Genomic DNA, 19,107 nt, shown 5'->3' on the forward strand with positions numbered 1-19,107 from the left:
ATAATATGAATGTCTATGTAGAAATTTCTAAGGCATTTATTAAAAAAATAAAGGAAAAAAAGGTAGGATAAATGAGTTTATTAGCAAGGTTACAAGATAAAAGGTCAATCTACAAACACCAATTATATTTCTACATATTACCAGTGAGTAAAAAAAATTTTCACTGCCAATATGCTACTACATATTAGCAGTGAGAATTAAATTTTTTAAAAAGCAATACCATTTATAGTAGCATAAAAATCATGACATACCTGTTAAATTCGATAACAAATGTGCAAGATGTGGATGCTAAAAACTATATTGTTGAAAATATTAAAGACTCACATAAATGGATAGATATACTATATTCATTGATTAGAAGATTATTAAGATATCAATTGTTCTCAGATATCTCCATGATCCTAGCCAAAATCCCAACAAGTTTTTTTTTAAAGATACTGACAAGATGATTCTAAGTTTATATAAAATGCAAAGGACCCAGAACAGCTAAACCATTTTGAAAAAGAACAAAGTTAGAAGCCTTATAATATCTGATTTCAAGACTCATGATAAAGATGTAGTAGCGACCAAGACAACATGATATTGTACACAGACATACAGATCAATGGAGCAGAAGAGAGTCCAGAACTAGATTTAGTCGGCCATATTGGTTGGCTGATTGATTACAGGATAATTTTGTCTCAACAAATGATGCTGGAACAATTGGATAGCCATAGGTAAGAAAATGAGCCTGACACTTTTCTCACACTATATGCATACATGAACTAGGGGAGTATAAACCTGACTGTAAGAATTAAAACTGTAGAATACAGGAAAATAACCTTAGTGATCTTAGCTTCTTAAATAGGGGACAAAACACATAAATTATGCTTTAAAACTTTAATAAGCAGGAACCTGCAAGTTTGTTTTAGAACCTTAAAAACATTATGTTACATGAAAGAAGCCAGTTACAAAAGACCACATGTTGTATGATTGTGTTTATATGCAATGACCAGAATAGGCAATCCATAGAAGCAGAAAAAAGATCAGTGTTGGCCTTGGGCTAAGAGTGGGGCTGAAGGGAATGAGGAGGGCTAAAGAGCATGAGGTTTCTTTTTGGGGAGAAGAAAATGTTCTAAAATTATTATTATGGCCATAGTTGTACAACTCTTAAATACAGTGAAGATCAAGGAATTGTATGACTTAACTGGAAAAGTCTGTCATATGCCAATTATATCTCAATAAGGTCGTTAACAAGAAGAGAATTAACTAGGCAGGCAAATGAAAGAAGAAAGCGAGGAAGCTGGTAGTAAAGTATGTCACTCCAAAATATGCCTCTTTGGCATACAGATTGCTTTCAGTTGGTTATTTTGAGAAAAATCAGACACAGGAGATGCTCTGAAAACAGGGAAGTTACCCTTTGAAAGGGAAATATATATTTATAAAAGAAACCTCCATTTGTAAGGGTATCTCCTTCTCTGTACCAGGAAGAGAAAGCTGACTCAAAATCACAAGAGAATGCTATCAATGAAGAAGGCTCTGACTTGGACTTTCCCAGTGGTGTAATGGATAAGAATCTGCCTGCTAATGCAGGGGACATGGATTCAATCCCTCTTCTGGGAAGATCCTATATGCCCAGAGCAACTAAAACCATGGGCCACAACTACTGAGCCTGCATTCCCTAGAGAAGCCACCAGAATGAGAAACCCATGCGCCACAATAAAGAGTAGCCCCCGCTTGCAGCAACTAGACAAAGACCATGCAAAGCAACAAAGACCCAGTGCAGTCATAAAAGAAAAAACACTCTGACTTAAATCTGCTAACAATCTTAACCCTCATTAACCCTGCTTTTCCTGACCACTTGCTCCAACCAGCCTCCTCCCACCATATACACCTTTCTTTTCTTTGCCTAAAGGCAGTACCTGATGTGAAGAGCTGACTCATTGGAAAAGACCCTGATGCTGGGAAAGATTGAGGGCAGGAGGAGAAGGGGATGACAGAGGATGAGATGGTTGGATGGCATCATCCACTTGATGAACATGGGTTTGGGTGGACTCCGGGAGTTGGTGATGGGCAGGGAGGCCTGGCGTGCTGTGATTCATGGGGTCACAGAGTCGGGCAAGACTGAGTGAGTGAACTGAACTGAACTGAGTATATAATTGGGTGGCTTAGGCCAGTTTGCGAATTACTGTTTTTTCCCCTGGGTAGCTTCCATTTATCCATGGGGTACACATGTGAATAAAACTTTGTTTGTTGTTCTCTGGTTAATCTGTCTTACTACATGCGATCTCAGGCAAGAACTCAGAGCAGAGGGAAAATTATTTTTCTTCCCCCACACTGGGATATAATCCTAAAAATAACTTGATAACCTTGCTGAACAATCTGCCTGCAATGCAGGAGACCCAAGTTTGATCCCTGGGTCAGGAAGATCCCCTGGAGAAGGAAATGGCAACCCACTCCCATATTCTTGCCTGGAGAATCCCCATGGACAGAGGAGCCTGGCAGACTACAGTCCATGGGGTCGCAAAGCTGGACATGACTGAGTGACTAACACACACTTGCAAACAAACATTCAGTTCTTCCTAAATGTTTCATATTTTAGATATGAGATATCTTAGTTGCACTTTCATTTTAACTCAAGTTCTATCTGCGCTTTTTTGTTTTTGGTCTGCATTGCTGTCATTTTTTTCTTTTTAAATATACATTTGTCTCCCGCTGCCAGACACTGTTGGACTTCCTTGGTGCTCAGATGATAAAGAATCTGCCTGCAATGCAGTAGACCTGAGTTCAATCCCTCGGTTGGGAAGATCCCTTGGGAAGACCCCCTTTGGCCTCCTCGTTCCCCTCGAGTGTGCACTGTGCATCTGCATTCTCCGTTAACAGATCTGCCCAAGAGCAGAAACAGCTGCTCAACCATAAGGATCAATTTTTCTTCTTCTGTTGCCGCCATGTAACTCCTTAGAAGATAAAAATTCCTTTCTCAATCCTGTAAGGGGTCACAATGACCCACTACTCACACCATGTACACGCAGATTTCTTTGGTGAACTTTACGTACAAGGTCAACATACCATTTCCCCTAAAGACAGAGATGGATGCAGAGTAGACTGTTTAGACGATCTGAGGAGATACTGGGCCACACCTAATGAAAGTTCTCAGCTTAAATACTTACAACCTTATTAATGCTACCAGCATTAATAATTACTTGTATTCTGCCTATTTTACAAGATTATTGTTTCTTGCATTACCAAATATGTGACTGAGCTTCAGATAAAACTAATAGTGACTAGGTGAATTGAAATGATTGACCAAATATATAGTGCCATGACATCAACGACTGTAACAGTGTAACTCATGATATGGGAAGAAGAAACAAGAGGGGACTGCATCCTGGCCCATAACAGACTAGTAAGACAGGCGGTCCGGAGGCCTCTGGTTACTGTTAACAGGGCCTGGTCCTATAATAGCACACTGAGTGGCCTATCAACAAAATCCCGGCCTGACCTGCGAATGAGCATTTCTAGTGCAGTGGAACAAATTGGTCACAAAATGCCTTCCAACCTCTGGTTGCAATTAAAACTGAAAGGGAAGGGAGTGTAAAATAAAGAATGTTGCCCACCATCCAGGCCTGTAAGGATTAAGTCATTCTCCACTAAGTTACTGACCTACAGCACATCCTGAAAGAAACTCAGGGCAAGGATGAGGCCCTTTGCACTCCAGGAAAACTGACTGAACTGGTCCTCAGAGAATTAGATATTTTCAGGAGATTTTAAAAATGAACCTGAATTCTTACATCTTCCTATACTTTGAAAGCACTAAAACCTTAAACTAAGATGTCTGTTTCTAGTTACTAGCAGCAAGCTTCTCCCGAGACGAGTACTTGATTGTATGTACTCTTTGCTAAAACCACATATATCCTGATGCCCGTCTTCTCACTTATCTCTTCAAAACAGTTCTCAGAGCTCTCTGAGAGACTGTCTCCCAGGTTATAATCCTCAGGTTCACTCAAATAAAAATTTCCATTTCTTTCTTTGATTGACTATTCATGTTTTCCACCGACGTGACAAAGAACTCATGCCTAGAAAATATAAAGAACTCTAAAAGTTCAATCAGACAAAAACCCAATTAAAAAGGGCAAAAGATCTGAACAGAGATCATCTGAGAAGATATACAGAAGGCAAACAGGTACATAAAAGATACTCCATGTTGTAAATTAAAACCACAGTAGACTTTTCCGGTGGTCCAGTGGCTGGGACTCCATGCGCCCAGTACAGGGGGCCAGGGTTCAATCCCTGGTCAGGGAACTAGATCTCACATGCCCAAACTAAGACCTGGTGCAGCCAAATATATATAAATACTAAAAAAGAAACCACAATAAGATATCACCTCATGCCCACTAGAATGGATAAAATTGAAAAGACTGACCATTCTAAGGGCTCACAAAGACATGGAGAAATGGGAACTCTCATACACTGCTAGTGGAAATAACCACTTTACAAAAGAATTCAGTAGTTTCCTAGGAAGTTAAAAATATACCCATCCTATGATATAAATATTCCACTTTAATATATTTATCCAAGATAATGAAAACATATAGACAGAAAGACATATATAGGATGCTCTTAGCAGCTTTATTTTTAACTATCAAACCTGGAAATAACCCAAGTATCCATCAGCAGGGAAACAGATTAGACAACACCATGCAACAATAAAAGGGGTCAAATAACTGCTGCACACAAGAATGTGGATGGAATTAAAAATACTGATGCTGAGTGAAAGAAGCTAGACAAAGAAGAGTACACACTAGATGATTACCTTTATATAAAGGTCTGGCAAGTGTAAGCAAATCTATAATAACAAAATGCAGATCAGTGGCTGCCTGGAAGTTTTGAAGAGTAATGGATATACTCATTGTTTGGATTGTGGTGATGTTTTCACAGATGTATTCAAATATTAGCACTCAAACGGTAAACTTCAAATATGTGTTTATTGTATGTTAGCTATGCCTCAATAAAGCTGAAACAAAAGTGAAGGGTGTGGTAGGGAGATTCACTTAAATCATCCAAGTGGAGTGGTGAAAGACTTCTGTCTTTAAAAGAACTTTGATGGAAAGAGAAAACCACTTCTGTATACACTCTGGCTCTAAGGAAGGGAACGGCCCTGACAACAAAGCACCCTATTTAGACAAGGGAGAGCAAAGGAGTTCTATTTTTATTCTGCAATTAAGTCAACATGATTTCTAATAGCAGGCAACAGATAGAAGAAATTAAAGTGCTGCTAGTGAAAGTGAGGGTAATTTTAACCCTGTCAAAGAGCTCATATTGTGGGTTAGCAGCAATATTGAACTGTGGTCGCCGCAGAGGCCAACTGGCTGTCTCTCATCCTGCAGAAGAAATCCTCCATGACAGACCAGCCAACAGCAAATGCAGAAGGCCAAGGCTGCTCAAACAGGCACAGCTAGAGCTGCATAAAGGAGCTCCCGGGGCAGCAAGGACAGGGCTCTGCCTAAATTAGATCCCTCTGTTTGTAGACTGATAACTAGATTCTCAAACAAACAAAACATTCCCCAAGGAGGAGTTCTCGATTTGGAGTTTCTAAATTCCCAAAGGATCCGGCTGGGTGTCTGGGAATCCTCCTAACAGTTTAAAGGACATTTGTGTTTATGAGCTGATGTTTCTCTGATGAGGGTAGGGACATGGCAGGAAATGGGTTTTTAGCTAATTCAGGGAGACCCAAATCCACAAAAGGTTAAGAAAGCTGAAATCATGATAGTTATTCGTGCCTCAGTAGAGAAAAACAGGAGAATGGTATTGGTAAAGGATATAAAATTAATTATTATTGAGAGTTTTTTTTTAAACAAAATAAGAATCTGAACCAAATAAGACAAGATATTAATTTAAAAAGTTAGTTAATTATAGATGGTAGACACACAAATGTTGACATGGTTTTCTGTGTTTTAAGATTTTTTTTCTAAAGTAAAACTAAAATATACAAAACAGCCAAAACAGGTGAGGAATCCTTGCCTCTAGGATATTTGAACGGAACAAGCCAAAGCAGGATACCTTCTCCCACATTTTCACGTGTCTAAATTTAAGAAAAACGGCCCCTAAAGAAGACAGCTGAACTTCCTTGGACCACTTGAAAGGGACCTCAGTTTATTCCTCTAAATTGCCAGATACTTTCTCCAAGTGAGGAGGAGGGCAGGCTGGGGAGTGTGGGGTATGTGTGTGCGTGTAAGTGGGTATATGGTGTATGTGTGTGTATGTGTGTATGGTGTGAGTGTGTGTGTGTGGGTATATGGTGTGTGTGTGTGGGTGTATGGTGTGAGAGTGTGTGTGTGGGTGTATGGTGTGTGTGGGTATATGGTGTGTGTGTGTGTGTGTATGGTGTGTGTGTGTGTGTATGGGTGTATGGTGTGTGTGTATGTGTGGGTGTATGGTGTGTATGTGTGGGTATATGGTGTGTGAGTGTGTGTGTATGGGTGTATGGTGTGTGTGTGTGTGCATGGTGTGTGTGTGTGTGTATGGGTGTATGGTGTGTGGGTGTGGGTGTATGGTGTGTGTGTGTGTGTGGTGTAAACGTGTGTGGTGAGTGTGTGTGTGTTGTGTGTGTTGGGTGGTGGTGTGTGTGTTACGGTGTTGTGAGTGTTGTGTGGGTGGTTAGGTGTACGGTGTGTGTGTGTGAAGGTGTGTGTGTGTATGTATGTGGTGTAATGGGTTATGTGTTGAGTGTGTGTGTATGGGTGTAGGTGTGTGTGTGTGGTGTGTTGTATGGGTGTGGGTGTATGTGTGGTGTGTGTGTATGGTGTGTACGGGTGTGGTGTGTAGTGTGCTGTGTGTGTGTGGTGTATTGGTAGTGTGTGTGTGTGTGGTGTACAGTGGTGATGTGTGTTGTATGGGTGTACGGTGTGTGTGGTGTGTGTGATGGGTGATGGTGGTGTGTATGTATGGTGTACGGTGTGTGTGAGTGTGTGTGTGTGTGTGTGTGTGTGTGTATGGTATGTGTGTGTGTATGGGTGTATGGTGTGTGAGTGTGTGTGTATGGGTGTATGGTGTGTGTGTGTGTGTGTGTATGGGTGTATGGTGTGTGTGTGTGGGTGTGGGTGTATGGTGTGTGTGTGTGTGTATGGGTGTACGGTGTGTGTGAGTGTGTGTGTGTGTGTATGGTATGTGTGTGTGTGTGGGTGTACGGTGTGTGAGTGTGTGTGTATGGGTGTACGGTGTGTGTGTGTGTGTGTATGGGTGTATGGTGTGTGTGTATGTATGGGTGTACGGTGTGTGTGAGTGTGTGTGAGTGTGTGTGTGTGTGTGTGTATGGTATGTGTGTGTGTATGGGTGTATGGTGTGTGTGTGTGTGTAAATCTCTAGTTTTAACTGCTTTTTTATTCACCACGCTCAAATAGCTTATCTTAGTATTCTTTCCCTCTACCCTAAAGTTAATTTCCAAATAAATCCAAAGTCTTCTCTAAATTTGCAATTTGGCTTTCTTTATCTGACTCTGTCTCAGCGCCCTCAGAAGTGAACACTAGTGTCTATGTCTGTGCATTTCCATTTCCTCATTTCCTCTTGGGTCGGGGCTCCACCAGCTCTGTCCTAAGCGGCCTTATAGCTCATGGTCCTCACGTGGAGGCTTCCTCGGTGCCTCACGTAAAGAACCTGCCTGCAGTATAGATGTGGGTTCAATCCCTGGGTTGGGAAGATCCCCTGGAGAAGGAAAGGCAACCCACTCCAGTATTCTTGTCTGGGAAATGGACAGAGGGGCCTGGCGGGCTGTGGTTCATGGGGTCACACAGAGTTGGACACAGCTGAGCAACTAAGCACGCACGCCTCTCCTGGGGAACAATCTTCCTCATACTTAGCATCGTATGAGCTCAAATTTCTTTCAAATCTGTTTGGAGAAGGAGCGAGGGCACATGAGGTGAAATGTGAGCTTATTTTCAGCTGCAGGACCAAGGAAACTACAACTGTCTGCAGCTTAGAGGACGGAACGCTGTCACAGAGGTTCTACCGTTTTCCCTTAGGAACTGGTATTTTTCATGTTTATGATAATGAACATTATCTGGATGTTTCCTTCCTGTATTTTTATTGGAAAAATCCTTTATGGAATATGCGCAAGTCTCTAAAGAGACACAAATATATGAGCTAATTTTTTAAAGCAATTATTTGATGTGATTTCATTCTTATCTCCTTGGACATTAGAACCATAAGCACTTGTCACCATAAAAAGGCAAAAACATCCTTCTTGCAAAACATGAGACCAATTCTGTATGCTGTATAAAAGTTTTCATGTCATCGAGCTTTTCTTCCTATTAGTGATTTCAATTTAGCACCAGTGTTTTTCATACCATAAATCTCAAAACAACTTTGGGGAAACAGGACATTTATACTTCTATTTATTTATGGGTTACAATGATAATAATTGTATAGAAAAATAAAAAGAAATTCGGGTGGCAGGCTTCTAACAGACACATCGACCACCACACAATCAACCCAATGAGGTTTGAAAACAAGGTTTCAGAGTCCTGTTTCTTTAGTAAATATCAGGAAGAACTCATAACAGAAAACATCAGGGAAGCACATCCAGCTGTAAGCTGCAGTGGTGCTTGTGGGGTCCATGAAAAGAAGCGAGTGGTCGCTCCCCTCTTGCCAGTCTCTGGCCTCACATGAAACCTCCTAAATCACAGGTGATGTGGAGTCTCCCTGTGGAATGTGTCCTTCCTGTTCCAGAAGAACCTACTGATTATCACTAGGGCTGATGCCTGACCGTCATTGTGTCCGTGTTAAGTCGCTTTAGTTGTGTCTGACTCTTTGCAACCCTATGGACTGTAGCCCTCCAGGCTTCTCTGTCCATGGGATTCTCCAGGCAGGAGTATTGCATGGGTTGCCACGCCCTCCTCCAGGGGATCTTCCAGACCCAGGGACTGAACATGAGTCTCTTATGTTTCCTGCATCGGCAGGTGGGTTCTTTACCACTAGCGTCACCTGGGAAGTCCGACACAGTCATTAAGTGGCCATAAAGCTGGGGTCTCTGAGTGTGTGGCCTGGGAACGGCTCCTAGGTCTTCCCTCATGTTCACCGAGACCTGGAATCCTGGGCTTCTTTTTGAGCAAAGAGGCCGACCATTCCCCCTGGCCCCCACCCCCAGGAGGCCTTGTCTTCTGACACTAACACACGGCGTGCAGGGTAAGGAGCTGAGGAGACAGGAGGCGCCTTGGTGGATACCGCACCTGGTTCCCAGATACTGGGAGAGGGGCTACAGGTGGCTTCAGGTCAAGGAGGGGACCCTATGAGGGCTCCCTTTTCCTTCTCCCTTGGGAGAAACTTCTCAAAACAAGTGTGGGCACCTGTCCTTCCTCATGCAGACAGAACTCACCCTGGACTAGGTGGGAAGGAAACTCAACATCTTCACTGTTTGCCTTGAAGGCTGCTGCATCTGTTCCATGCAGCTTCAGGCATTTGGCAGAGACGCCGCTGCAGATGGGCCTCAATGCAGTAACATTCTCGTCAAATGGTTAACGAGCAAAGGTGTGCAGGGGCCTGGACCTACCAACCCTGAGTCAGTTGTCAGTGCAACACAGATACGGACACAGAAGCGGGAAAAAATATGGATTAACCAAGAAACGGACCTAGAGAAAACAGGTGAAGTGAGGATCCCTCCTGTGAGTAATAGGAAGATGCCAGAATTGTGGTGCTGGAGAAGACTCTTGAGAATCTCTTAGATAGCAAGGAGATCAAATCAGTCAATCCTAAAGGAAATCAACTCTGAATATTCATCAGAAGGACTGATAATGAAGCTGAAGCTCCAATAATTTGGCCACCTGATGCAAGGAGCCGACTGACTGGAAGAGACCCTGATGCTGGGAAAGATTGAGGGCAGCAGTAGAAGGGGCGGCAGAGGATGAGATGGTTGGATGGCATCACCGACTCAATGGACATGAGTCTGAGCAAACTCCAGGAGACAGTAGAGGACAGAGGAGCCTGGCATGCTGCAAACCATGGGGTCACAAAGGGCAGGACACAGCAGCTGAACAACAACGAATTATTAAACGACTGAGTCAGAAATCAAAGCATAGGAGAGACAAGGAGAAACAGGGGGTCAGGGGAGAGCCCCCACTTAGGAAGCAAGGTGGGCACTGTTGCTGCAGCCCCACATCTCCACTCAGCCAGGACGGACACGTTCCAGAAGTATTTCAATGAAGTGTGTAGCAGACGTGAGCTCAGCCAGTGCCCTGGCCTCCCCACAGTCTCACTTAATCCTGAATAAGCTGCCTGTCTAACATCTGAGCAAACTCAAGCCCAGATAGATGGCAGTTGTGCAGCTAGTTTCTTGGCAGAGCCTGGATTTGAATTCGAGGGTTCTAAACCTTAGCCTAAGACTGTTTCCACTATGCTTTCTAATGTTTGGACATAACAAGATTCCATGTGTCCAGAACAGATCGTCTCATCAAAAAAAAGATACCTTTTGGAAGCCTTACTGGCTTCATTCTCTCACAAGTGTTCTACTGACAAGTATTCTACTCACAAGTATTCAGGCTTTGGGAGCCCAATGTGAGGAACCCTAGACTGGTCACTCTAACAAAAGATACACTTTTGTACCGACCACAGTTACTGGTGGCTCAGTGGTAAAGAATCTGCCTGCCCATGCAGGAGATGTGGGTTCGATCTCTGGGTCAGGAATATCTCCTGGAGAAGAAAATGGCAACCCACTCCAGTATTCTTGCCTGGAAAATCCTATGGAAAAGAGGAGCCTGGCGGGCTACAGTCCATGGGGTTCCAAAGAGTTGGACACGACTTAGTGACTAAACAACAACAGTTACCTGGGTGAAGAATATAAGTAAGGCTCCCTTAGAAAACCCAAAATGCTTAACATCAGAGGGTAATTTAAGTTAAAGAGAAGGCACTGAAATGCTACAATGGGGATAGCTGAGAATAAAAAGCAGGACATGGTCCCAGGTCTGTCATTAGTAGCTGGTGACCTCAACCAAGAGGCCAGACATCTTTGAGTCTTGGATCCTTCCTTTGCCCTATGAGCCTCATGTGGTTGCTTGAAAAAAGAAAAATTTCAACGCCCAGAGAATTAAAAGGCTTGACAGTCTTTGAGGTACATGTGTTGTATATCTGAAAGTGATGGATCTTTTTTTTGTTGTTGTTTGGGTTTGGGAAGAAGCAAAAGTAACGAAGGGAGGGGAGCTACTGTCAAGTCTCTCCTGGGGTGTTTATGACTCCTTGAACAAGCTATCTTCCAAACCTCCCCAGTTCTTTTGGATTCAAATAGCACCTCCCTCCAGTCCACACCTGTATCTTGTGAGTTGGAGCAGTGCGATGTGAGATTGAGCTTTTCGGCTCAATCTAGTCCGAGCCTCGTAAGTGGAGTTTGCATGAAGCTCTAAGTGGGATTTTCCCAAGGAAAGGATGCTCGGCTCCTCCCCAGCCCCAGCCCCGCCCACCGCCCTCCTCACCACCAAGACGTGCTCCAGGAGGTCCAGGTAGCCGAGGGTGCACTCCGTCCCGTACCGCAAGGCTCTGGTGCGCACCTCCTCACTGACGTCGGGGTGGAAGGAAGCTTGCTGGAGAAAGAAAGGAATGTCATCTCAAGACAGGAGAACCAGGCGGCAAGTGGGCCAGGCGGCCAGGTGGTCCCGTATGTCCTGCCTGTTTCCACTGTAGGTTCCCTGACAAGTTTGTGTCTTGCTTTTTCCAGTGCCCCAGGGCCAGACAAAAGCAAGTAAATCTGGCCCCTTTTTTCTTCCTTTCTCATCATGCCGACCCTCACATCTTTTATTGTAAGGTAAGAAATTCCTCACTCTGTAACCAGACCACACTGCAAACATAGCCAGTCTCCTGACTGGGCCCACTGGCTCCTGGGAACCTTCAGAGAACAAGCTCCCCAGCACCCTCAGCGGTGCCATAAATAACTCAACTCACATTATACATGTCAAGATAAGCAAAGCAGGACATATGGTTAACACAGCATCTGGCCCCGCTTCTTTTTGTATTTGTGACCTGCTGACTTGAGTTACTCAAGAGATATCATTTCACATGGCACGTCCATTCCCGGGGCCACCAGTGACGTTTGAATTTCGAATAAACAATGAAAACCTTTAGCCTAAGTATGGGGCACCCTGGTTTTTTTGTTTTTTTGCTCAGTCTGGCAATCCTACCCATTTAGCCTTTCCTGCTATAACTTCACTCTGGAAAGAACTCAAAGGGGCTTACAAGAATACAAAAAATAGAAAACTGCAAAAAAATCACAAGTCAGGACAAACACAAATCATGCATTAGGATAAAAGGTCAAGGCAGAAGGGGAAGAGTGACCTGTCTCCATGCTTCCTCCAGTCGAATCCTTCTTCCCAAGGACTGGGGACTTCTCCTCACCTGCCCTCCCAATTTGAGTGGCTAGCATCTATCATTTATGAGCCTGGTTTTATTCATTTGAGGACTAACAGGCCAGGCCTTTAACTTCTCCCACACTTTCATCAGCCTTGCTCCCCTGTGTCTCCAAGTATGAGGACAGAGACCAGGTCTGGTTCAAGGGGGAAGACAAGGACTATGATGCTCCTCTAGTAGGTAATGCACAAGGCCCTCATTGAGAGCTGCATGGGTGCTGATGATCACTGCTGGTCATCACTGCTGGTGGCTCTAACTTGGCAGAACCCTTGGGGAAAGCAACCTAGCAATAACTGGAAAGTCCATTTGACCCACTAACTCTACTTCTGGGAATTTTGCCTAAGGATATTATCCAAAGTATAGAAAAAAAACCCAAAGATGCCCAAAGATGTCCACTGAAGTTGATGATTAAGGAAAGTGCAGATAATCTAAATAGCTGATAGTAGGGGAAAGAGTATATTCATTAACAATGTATTTTGTGCTTATTAAAGAAATCAGTTATAATGACTTACAGTAACAAAGAAATAGTCATGTAACATTAATTGTAATTGGAGATATGAAGTTGTATCTGATAAAGACATATGAACATGAAAGTACACTCAGAAAGAAAGACACACTGGAATTAACTGGGGGTGTAGGGAAGTCTATGTCCCCATTGGAGCAATTAATGTAATCCTCCATGTCTGATAAGATGAGTCAGTATGTGTCCTTCTACACTTGTTTTTGCCCTGCTCAGCCCCAAAGGTGGTGTTCAAATATGGCCATGTAGCCCTCTGGTTGGCACAGAATTGTTCCTTCTTGGCCCACCAACTGGCATTCCTGGTTTTCTACATATTTACTGCACACCCTTTCTGGCAAGCTGCCTCATTTCCTTTCTGCAAGGGATGGGAGATACCAGAGACCACAGGAAATGTAAGCATCAGTAAGTTCTGTCCTGAGAGGAGTCTTCGGGCTCAGCAGTGACCCTTGTCATCAAGTCTGATGTTGGCATGAGAAGCTCTGGCTGTTATTTAGTCCTGCAAAATCAGGATGGCTTGATCCAGGGCGAGATCACAATGAAGAGTCAGGGCTAGGCCAATGGCACCTCTACTTTAATCCTTAACCTCTTCCCCTGAAGAGGGGAACACATAGGAGGAAAATCGGAGCTGTCTTCCATTTCACATCTATAACACGGAGACAGAGGTACCCATTGTTCATCAACCACGGTAACCTTGATCTCTGTGACTGGGAGGCCACAAGGAGCAGAAACAGACTGGCCCAGAGCTCAGAAGGTCTGACCTCAGTTCTGGTTCTGATTGTAAGTGTGACTTTGGTCAGGCCACATCATCTCTCCAATCAAATTAGGAGAATTCCTAATTAGAAGAATTCCCTTACCCTTCCCATCTAGGATCGAATGACAGAACATACACACCTGCCCTTCCAAAGCTACAGAGTGCCCTGCATGTGCACTGTGGTGGTGCTCACTAGCCGTATCTGGCTGGCAAATACTGCTGTGATGGAGGTTATAACCCAAACCAGAATGATCACTTCTGCCAGGGCAGATCCCATTGAGTGCATCAAAACTGTACTTGGGAGACTTTCCCAGTGGTCCAGTGGTTAAGAATCTGCCTTGCAATTTAGGGGATGTGGGCTTGATCCCTGGTCAGGGAACTAAGATCCCACATGCCAAGATGTCAAGGGGCAATTACATCCTCACGTCACAGCTGTTGAGCCCATGCTCTCTGGAGCCCACATGCCACAACTAGAGTCCGTGCGCTGCAAGGAAAGATCCCTCGTGACACGACTAAGATCCAACACAAGCAAATAAATAAATAAAAATAAATAAAATAATAAACCTATACTTGGGGCCCGAGGAGAGTCTAAACTCCCTGGCCCAGCACACGTGGAACTCGTGACAGTGGCCCAACCCTCTTGTCACCCTCTTTTCCTCCCACCTACCCCTGTCCCTCACTCCCTCCCCTCCCCCACCTCCTGGGGACCAGGAAATGTGGTGCTGTTTCCCACACTCAGTCCTTCAGCCTGACTGCCTCGCCCTGCCTCTGCCCAGGGACACCAGCCCATCCTACCCCTGCGAGGAACCGGAGAGGCCATCGTCTGACCCTGCACCAGCTCTCCCCACAACTCACATCACCACAGAGAAGGGCCTGTTCCCAAGGACCCCAAGGTGCAACAGCTGCTCTTCCCCTTCTGTGGTTCATCTCCATCTGCTGACCAGGGTGGTGGGGGTAGGGTGGGGGTGAGGTGTCACTGATCCATCATGGGGAGAAGTCAGGGTTCCAGAAGGGTGCAGGACTGGGGTGGGGCTGCTCAGTGGGAGGTGGGGGACCTCTTATGGCTCCTTGGCTTAACAGATGTAAAATAAAGTGAATGTTATAAAGCTCAGGTCTCCCCAGCTCCCTCCAAGAGCACCAGCGCAGGGCAGCCGCCCCTGCTGTCTCCCTAAGGGTCGGAAGAGCTTCCCCAAGATGCCTGGTGCTCTTTGGTTCCTCTAACTCACTCCCTCACCCAATTATGGCAACACCCTTCCTGGCGCAGAAGGGCTGATCGAGGACTCAGGTAAGGGTGCAGGCTGATGAGGGGTGCAGTTTTGGAGGGCCTGGGACAAAACCTCACAGTCCTGCTCCACTCCTGCCAGAACAGCCCCTAGTACAGCCCCTGCAAGAAGGTATCCCGCCTGTTTAGGAAGAACTGAGAGACGAAGTGGGAGGGTAAGTCAGCAGACCAAGTCCACGCCCTCTTAAATACAAAACTACCTCCAGAGAGCCACCTCCCTTGGCTGATGGGCACACCTGCCACCAGCGTGCACTCTATCACAAAGGCCAGGGTACCGAGCTGCTCACTCCTACACATGGCCAGTCCTGCCCCCTCTCCAGACTGACTGCAACAGCTCAGCCACGGCAGAGCACCACCCTACCCACCCCAATCAATGCCGAGGCCTTTACCTTGCAGGCCGTCAACATGTCCGACACGGCCTTCCGGCTCAGATTGGCGGTGGCTATCACATCCTCCTGTCGACAAGAGTTCCCAGCGGCCACAGCTTTGGCCGTTGCCATGGTGATGCCTTTGGTCATCCTGATGGATTCTTCAGGTGATGATGTCTTTTCAGGTACCTCTTTTGACTGGAATACCTGGAAGATAGAAATGGAAGAGCTGAAAAAAGTCGAAAAGGGAAGGACAGAAATAACATATGCCTCCCCTGCTGGCTGTAGCAGTGTCTGAAAACCGAGCCAGCCATGGGAGGAAACTGGTCAGATGTCAGGAAATCAGAAATTTAACTGGAGTCCAGTAACATCATTCTTGCTTTCAAAATTCCAGCGTGGATAAGCCCCACACACCAGTCTTCAGCATTCCTGGGGGGAGAACATGGGGCGGGAGAATCATCTACAGTGTTAATTAACATGCTTGCCTGTGGAAACTGACACTCTGTGTGCATTAACTCCACCCCTGGGGTGGTGGGGTGGGGTGGACTGTGCAGCTCCCCAGATCTTCTGGCCCATTCTTGCTGATACCTCAGTGATCCCCAGAAGCTCCACAGCCCTGATGCTGGTTCCAGAGCAAGACGGACCTGGATGAATCACTCTGGACTCAGCTCTCTCTCTTAAAGACAGTGTGAGGCTGGGGAAAAATGAAGCATTCCATTTCTTCTATTCTCAGCCTGTCTTACAAATATAACTACCTAATTGTGTGGAGGTGTTCATGTTGAGCCTGGCACGGCGACATTTTGAATTATTTAACAACACCCATACACCTTTAGAGAAGCTGAAATACATTAGCCATGGTGAGTATCTCACTTTAAAATTCCACCTGCCAGTCAAGCCACCATTTCTGCTTCCAGTGCATCTGCCATGGTTCCACCATGAGCGAGGGGTCCCTGCATACGAGGACTCCTGAACCTGGTGGGGCTGCTCTGTCTTCAGTCCTCGTTGTTCAGTCGCTAAGTTGTGTCTGACTCTTTGCAACCCCATGGGCTGTAGCACACCAGCCTTCCCTGTCCTTCACTCTCTCCCAGAGTCTTCAGCCCTAGGCAGCCATGTTTGAGCCACATTCAGAAGGGAGGACCCAGCTGACATCCCTGTCATGTGCCCATCAGTGTTGAACACCACTAACCCCCTAAAAATGAACAGCAGCAGTCTGACTGTCCAGGACCAACCCTGAATAATGCAGCGTAATGAGGATGGACAGAGTCCTCCATGCTAACATGGGCCTTGGGGCTCATGCTCCTTTGGGAACCTGTGCTCATGGATATGCATTGTCTGGGCCAATTCTTTTTTTTTTTTTTGATATAGGTCAATTCTACATGGTATACTAGGCTGACCATGTGTAATATCCCAGGAATTACAAATCTCTTCCATTGCTACTGTTTGGCCCACTCACACTGGTCAGAATGTATCTCTAGACTTTTAATAAGAAACCCCAGCCCAGGGACTTCCCTAGTGATCCAGTGGTTAAGAAATTGAGCTTCCAATGCAGGGGGTGAGGGTTCCATCCCTCATGTGGGAACTAAGATCCCACATGCCATGCGGTATGGCCAAAAAATAAAATTAAAAAAAAAAAACAAAACTCCCAGCCCATGTAGGCAGGCGAGTGCCAGGCAGCAGTCTTAAGGATATCACCTGTGGTTTTTAGTTCCTTCTTTGTGTGAGAACCGAGCACAATGGCAGCCAAGGTTGGAGTCATTAAACACAGGACACGAGAACCCAGGCCCCCATCACTAAAACCTGACAGAATCGCTCATCTCTACTGCTTCCCAGATGGCACTAGTGGTAAAGAACTCGCCTGCCAATGCAGGAGACATAAGAGATGTGGGTTCGATCCCAGGGTCATGAAGACCCCCTGGAGAAGGAAATGGCAACCCACTTCAGTATTCTTGCCTGAAGAATTCCATGGGCAGAGGAGCCTTGAGGGCTATAATCTATAGGGTTGCAAGAGTTGACATGACTGAAGCACACTGCTGACCCTCAGGCGCTTGTGGCCTTTGCAGGTGACTCTCTGAAGACTCCTCCTTCCAAAAGAGAAGCTGAATCTGTGAGCAGATCTGCTATTAAAAAGGAACCTCACATGATGGCCTATGTTGCCTCTGCATTTAAGTTTTATTTATCTGAGAGTCTTTGAAAAATGTCCTAAAGCTGTCTGTGTGTAGTCATTTGGCCTTCTAAGAATAAAGGTACATATAAAATAATGAAAATAAATAGCATTTGTAAAAATAAATAAAAAAAGAGGAATCTCAGTTTGAAGCTACTCATTTTCAGCATATTTGTTTCGGGGGATTAGGTGAGGCAATCCTCAAGGCAATACACAACCACCATGGAGTCAAAAGAACTGGATACGATCACAGTAAGCCCAGGACACCCTCGCTCTAAGACAGTGGAACTGGGCGAGAGTGAACACAGGGTCGGCGTCTCTGAGATCAGACGCCTCACGTGGAAGGCAGCCTGACGTTATAGGGAAGTGCCCCCAGTAAAAGCGTCTGGGTTTTCCGAACAGTGAGGTCAGACTCCCACATCCATCTGTGTGCAGCAGGGTGAGCTATTGTTGATGGCCACGGGAATCAGGAGGGGCCACGTGTGGCCCTTCAAGATGAGGACTTCCCTGGTGTCTCAGTGAATAAGAATCTGCCTGCCAAGGGAAGGGACACAGGTTTGATCCCTGGTCCAGCAAGATTCCACATGCCGTGGAACAACTAAGCCCACGTGCCACAACTACTGAAGCCTACATGCTCTAGGGCCTGTGAGCTGCAACTGCTGAAATCTGTGCACCCTAGAGCCCATGCTTTACAATAAGAAAAACCACCACAGTGAGAAGCCTGTGCACCACAACAAACAAACAGCCTGTTTCCCGCAACTAGAGAAAGCCTGCATGCATCAATGAAGACCCAGTGCAACCAAAAATGAATAATAAAATAAGTAAAATTTTTTAAAAAGCATAAACTCAAGGCAAAGGGCCACAGTGAGTTTTCCCTTTGCCAAGGCTCTTCTGCAGTGCTTTCATTTTATGCTGCAATTTTAGTGGAATGAAACCTGAGTGGTCCCAAGTCATACATTAATTCATTTAATTACAATTGCAAACTGATCCTAGTCAAACTCCGAAGCCAGTATCACATAGGTTCTCCATGGCACAAGGCTACCAGCAGGCAGGTGAGTGGGCCCCCCTAGCTCAGGCACTCCAAGTGAAATCTCAGAGAAGTTGCGCTGGGGTCGGCTGTTGGACACAGGGCCCTAGGGAGGTGGCTGGTGGCTCCTTACCGTAAGCTCCTGCTTCATGTACTCGATGGTGGCCTCTAGCGCCCGTGTGCCCCGGGTGGCCTCGTCCTCCACTGCCTTCACGGTCTTGAGGAGGGAGGTGACATTGGTCACCATCACCTGCATGGGAAGACAGGCCAAGAGGAAAGAGTGCGCTGAGGTCCCATCCCTCTTAGTGCAGATCTAATGGCACGAGTGCCCACGCCTCTAAGTGAGGAAGGAACCCAGATGCACACGGCCCCCTCCAAAGCCCTGGCGTGTCATCTCTGTCTCTCACTGGAGCACCCCTGGCACACCTGTGCCCGGCTGGGGCTCCACTCTACCTTGGCAGCCCCCTTGAGCTGGTACATGGAGGGGTCGTCGGCAGGCTTGCTGGCAGCGCCCTTGGTAGCACCGATGAGATCAGAGAGGGCCTTGGCCACGTCTTTGATGGCATTGATCAACACTACCTGAAAGAGAGCATGCACCTCACGTGAGCAGCTGCACCAAGATCACACAGCACAAG

The 19,107-nt window shown here is 45.7% G+C and overlaps 1 protein-coding gene across 8 annotated transcripts in view; it reads right to left on the reverse strand.

Annotated features, from left to right (window-relative positions):
• TLN2 (talin 2) overlaps positions 1-19,107 on the reverse strand; it is a 492,565-nt gene that overhangs the window by 24,329 nt on the left and 449,129 nt on the right. For all 8 annotated transcript variants that reach the window (XM_043471776.1, XM_043471778.1, XM_043471781.1 and 5 more), the window contains 4 exons: positions 18,926-19,051; positions 18,606-18,722; positions 15,306-15,491; positions 11,436-11,543 (listed from right to left, as the gene is read on the reverse strand). In XM_043471776.1, coding sequence (XP_043327711.1) covers positions 11,436-11,543; positions 15,306-15,491; positions 18,606-18,722; positions 18,926-19,051 — 537 coding nt within the window. The remainder of the gene's footprint in view (positions 1-11,435; positions 11,544-15,305; positions 15,492-18,605; positions 18,723-18,925; positions 19,052-19,107) is intronic.

This window comes from Cervus canadensis, chromosome 6 (genome assembly GCF_019320065.1).
Source record: "Cervus canadensis isolate Bull #8, Minnesota chromosome 6, ASM1932006v1, whole genome shotgun sequence".
Classification (NCBI taxonomy): Eukaryota; Metazoa; Chordata; class Mammalia; order Artiodactyla; family Cervidae; genus Cervus; species Cervus canadensis.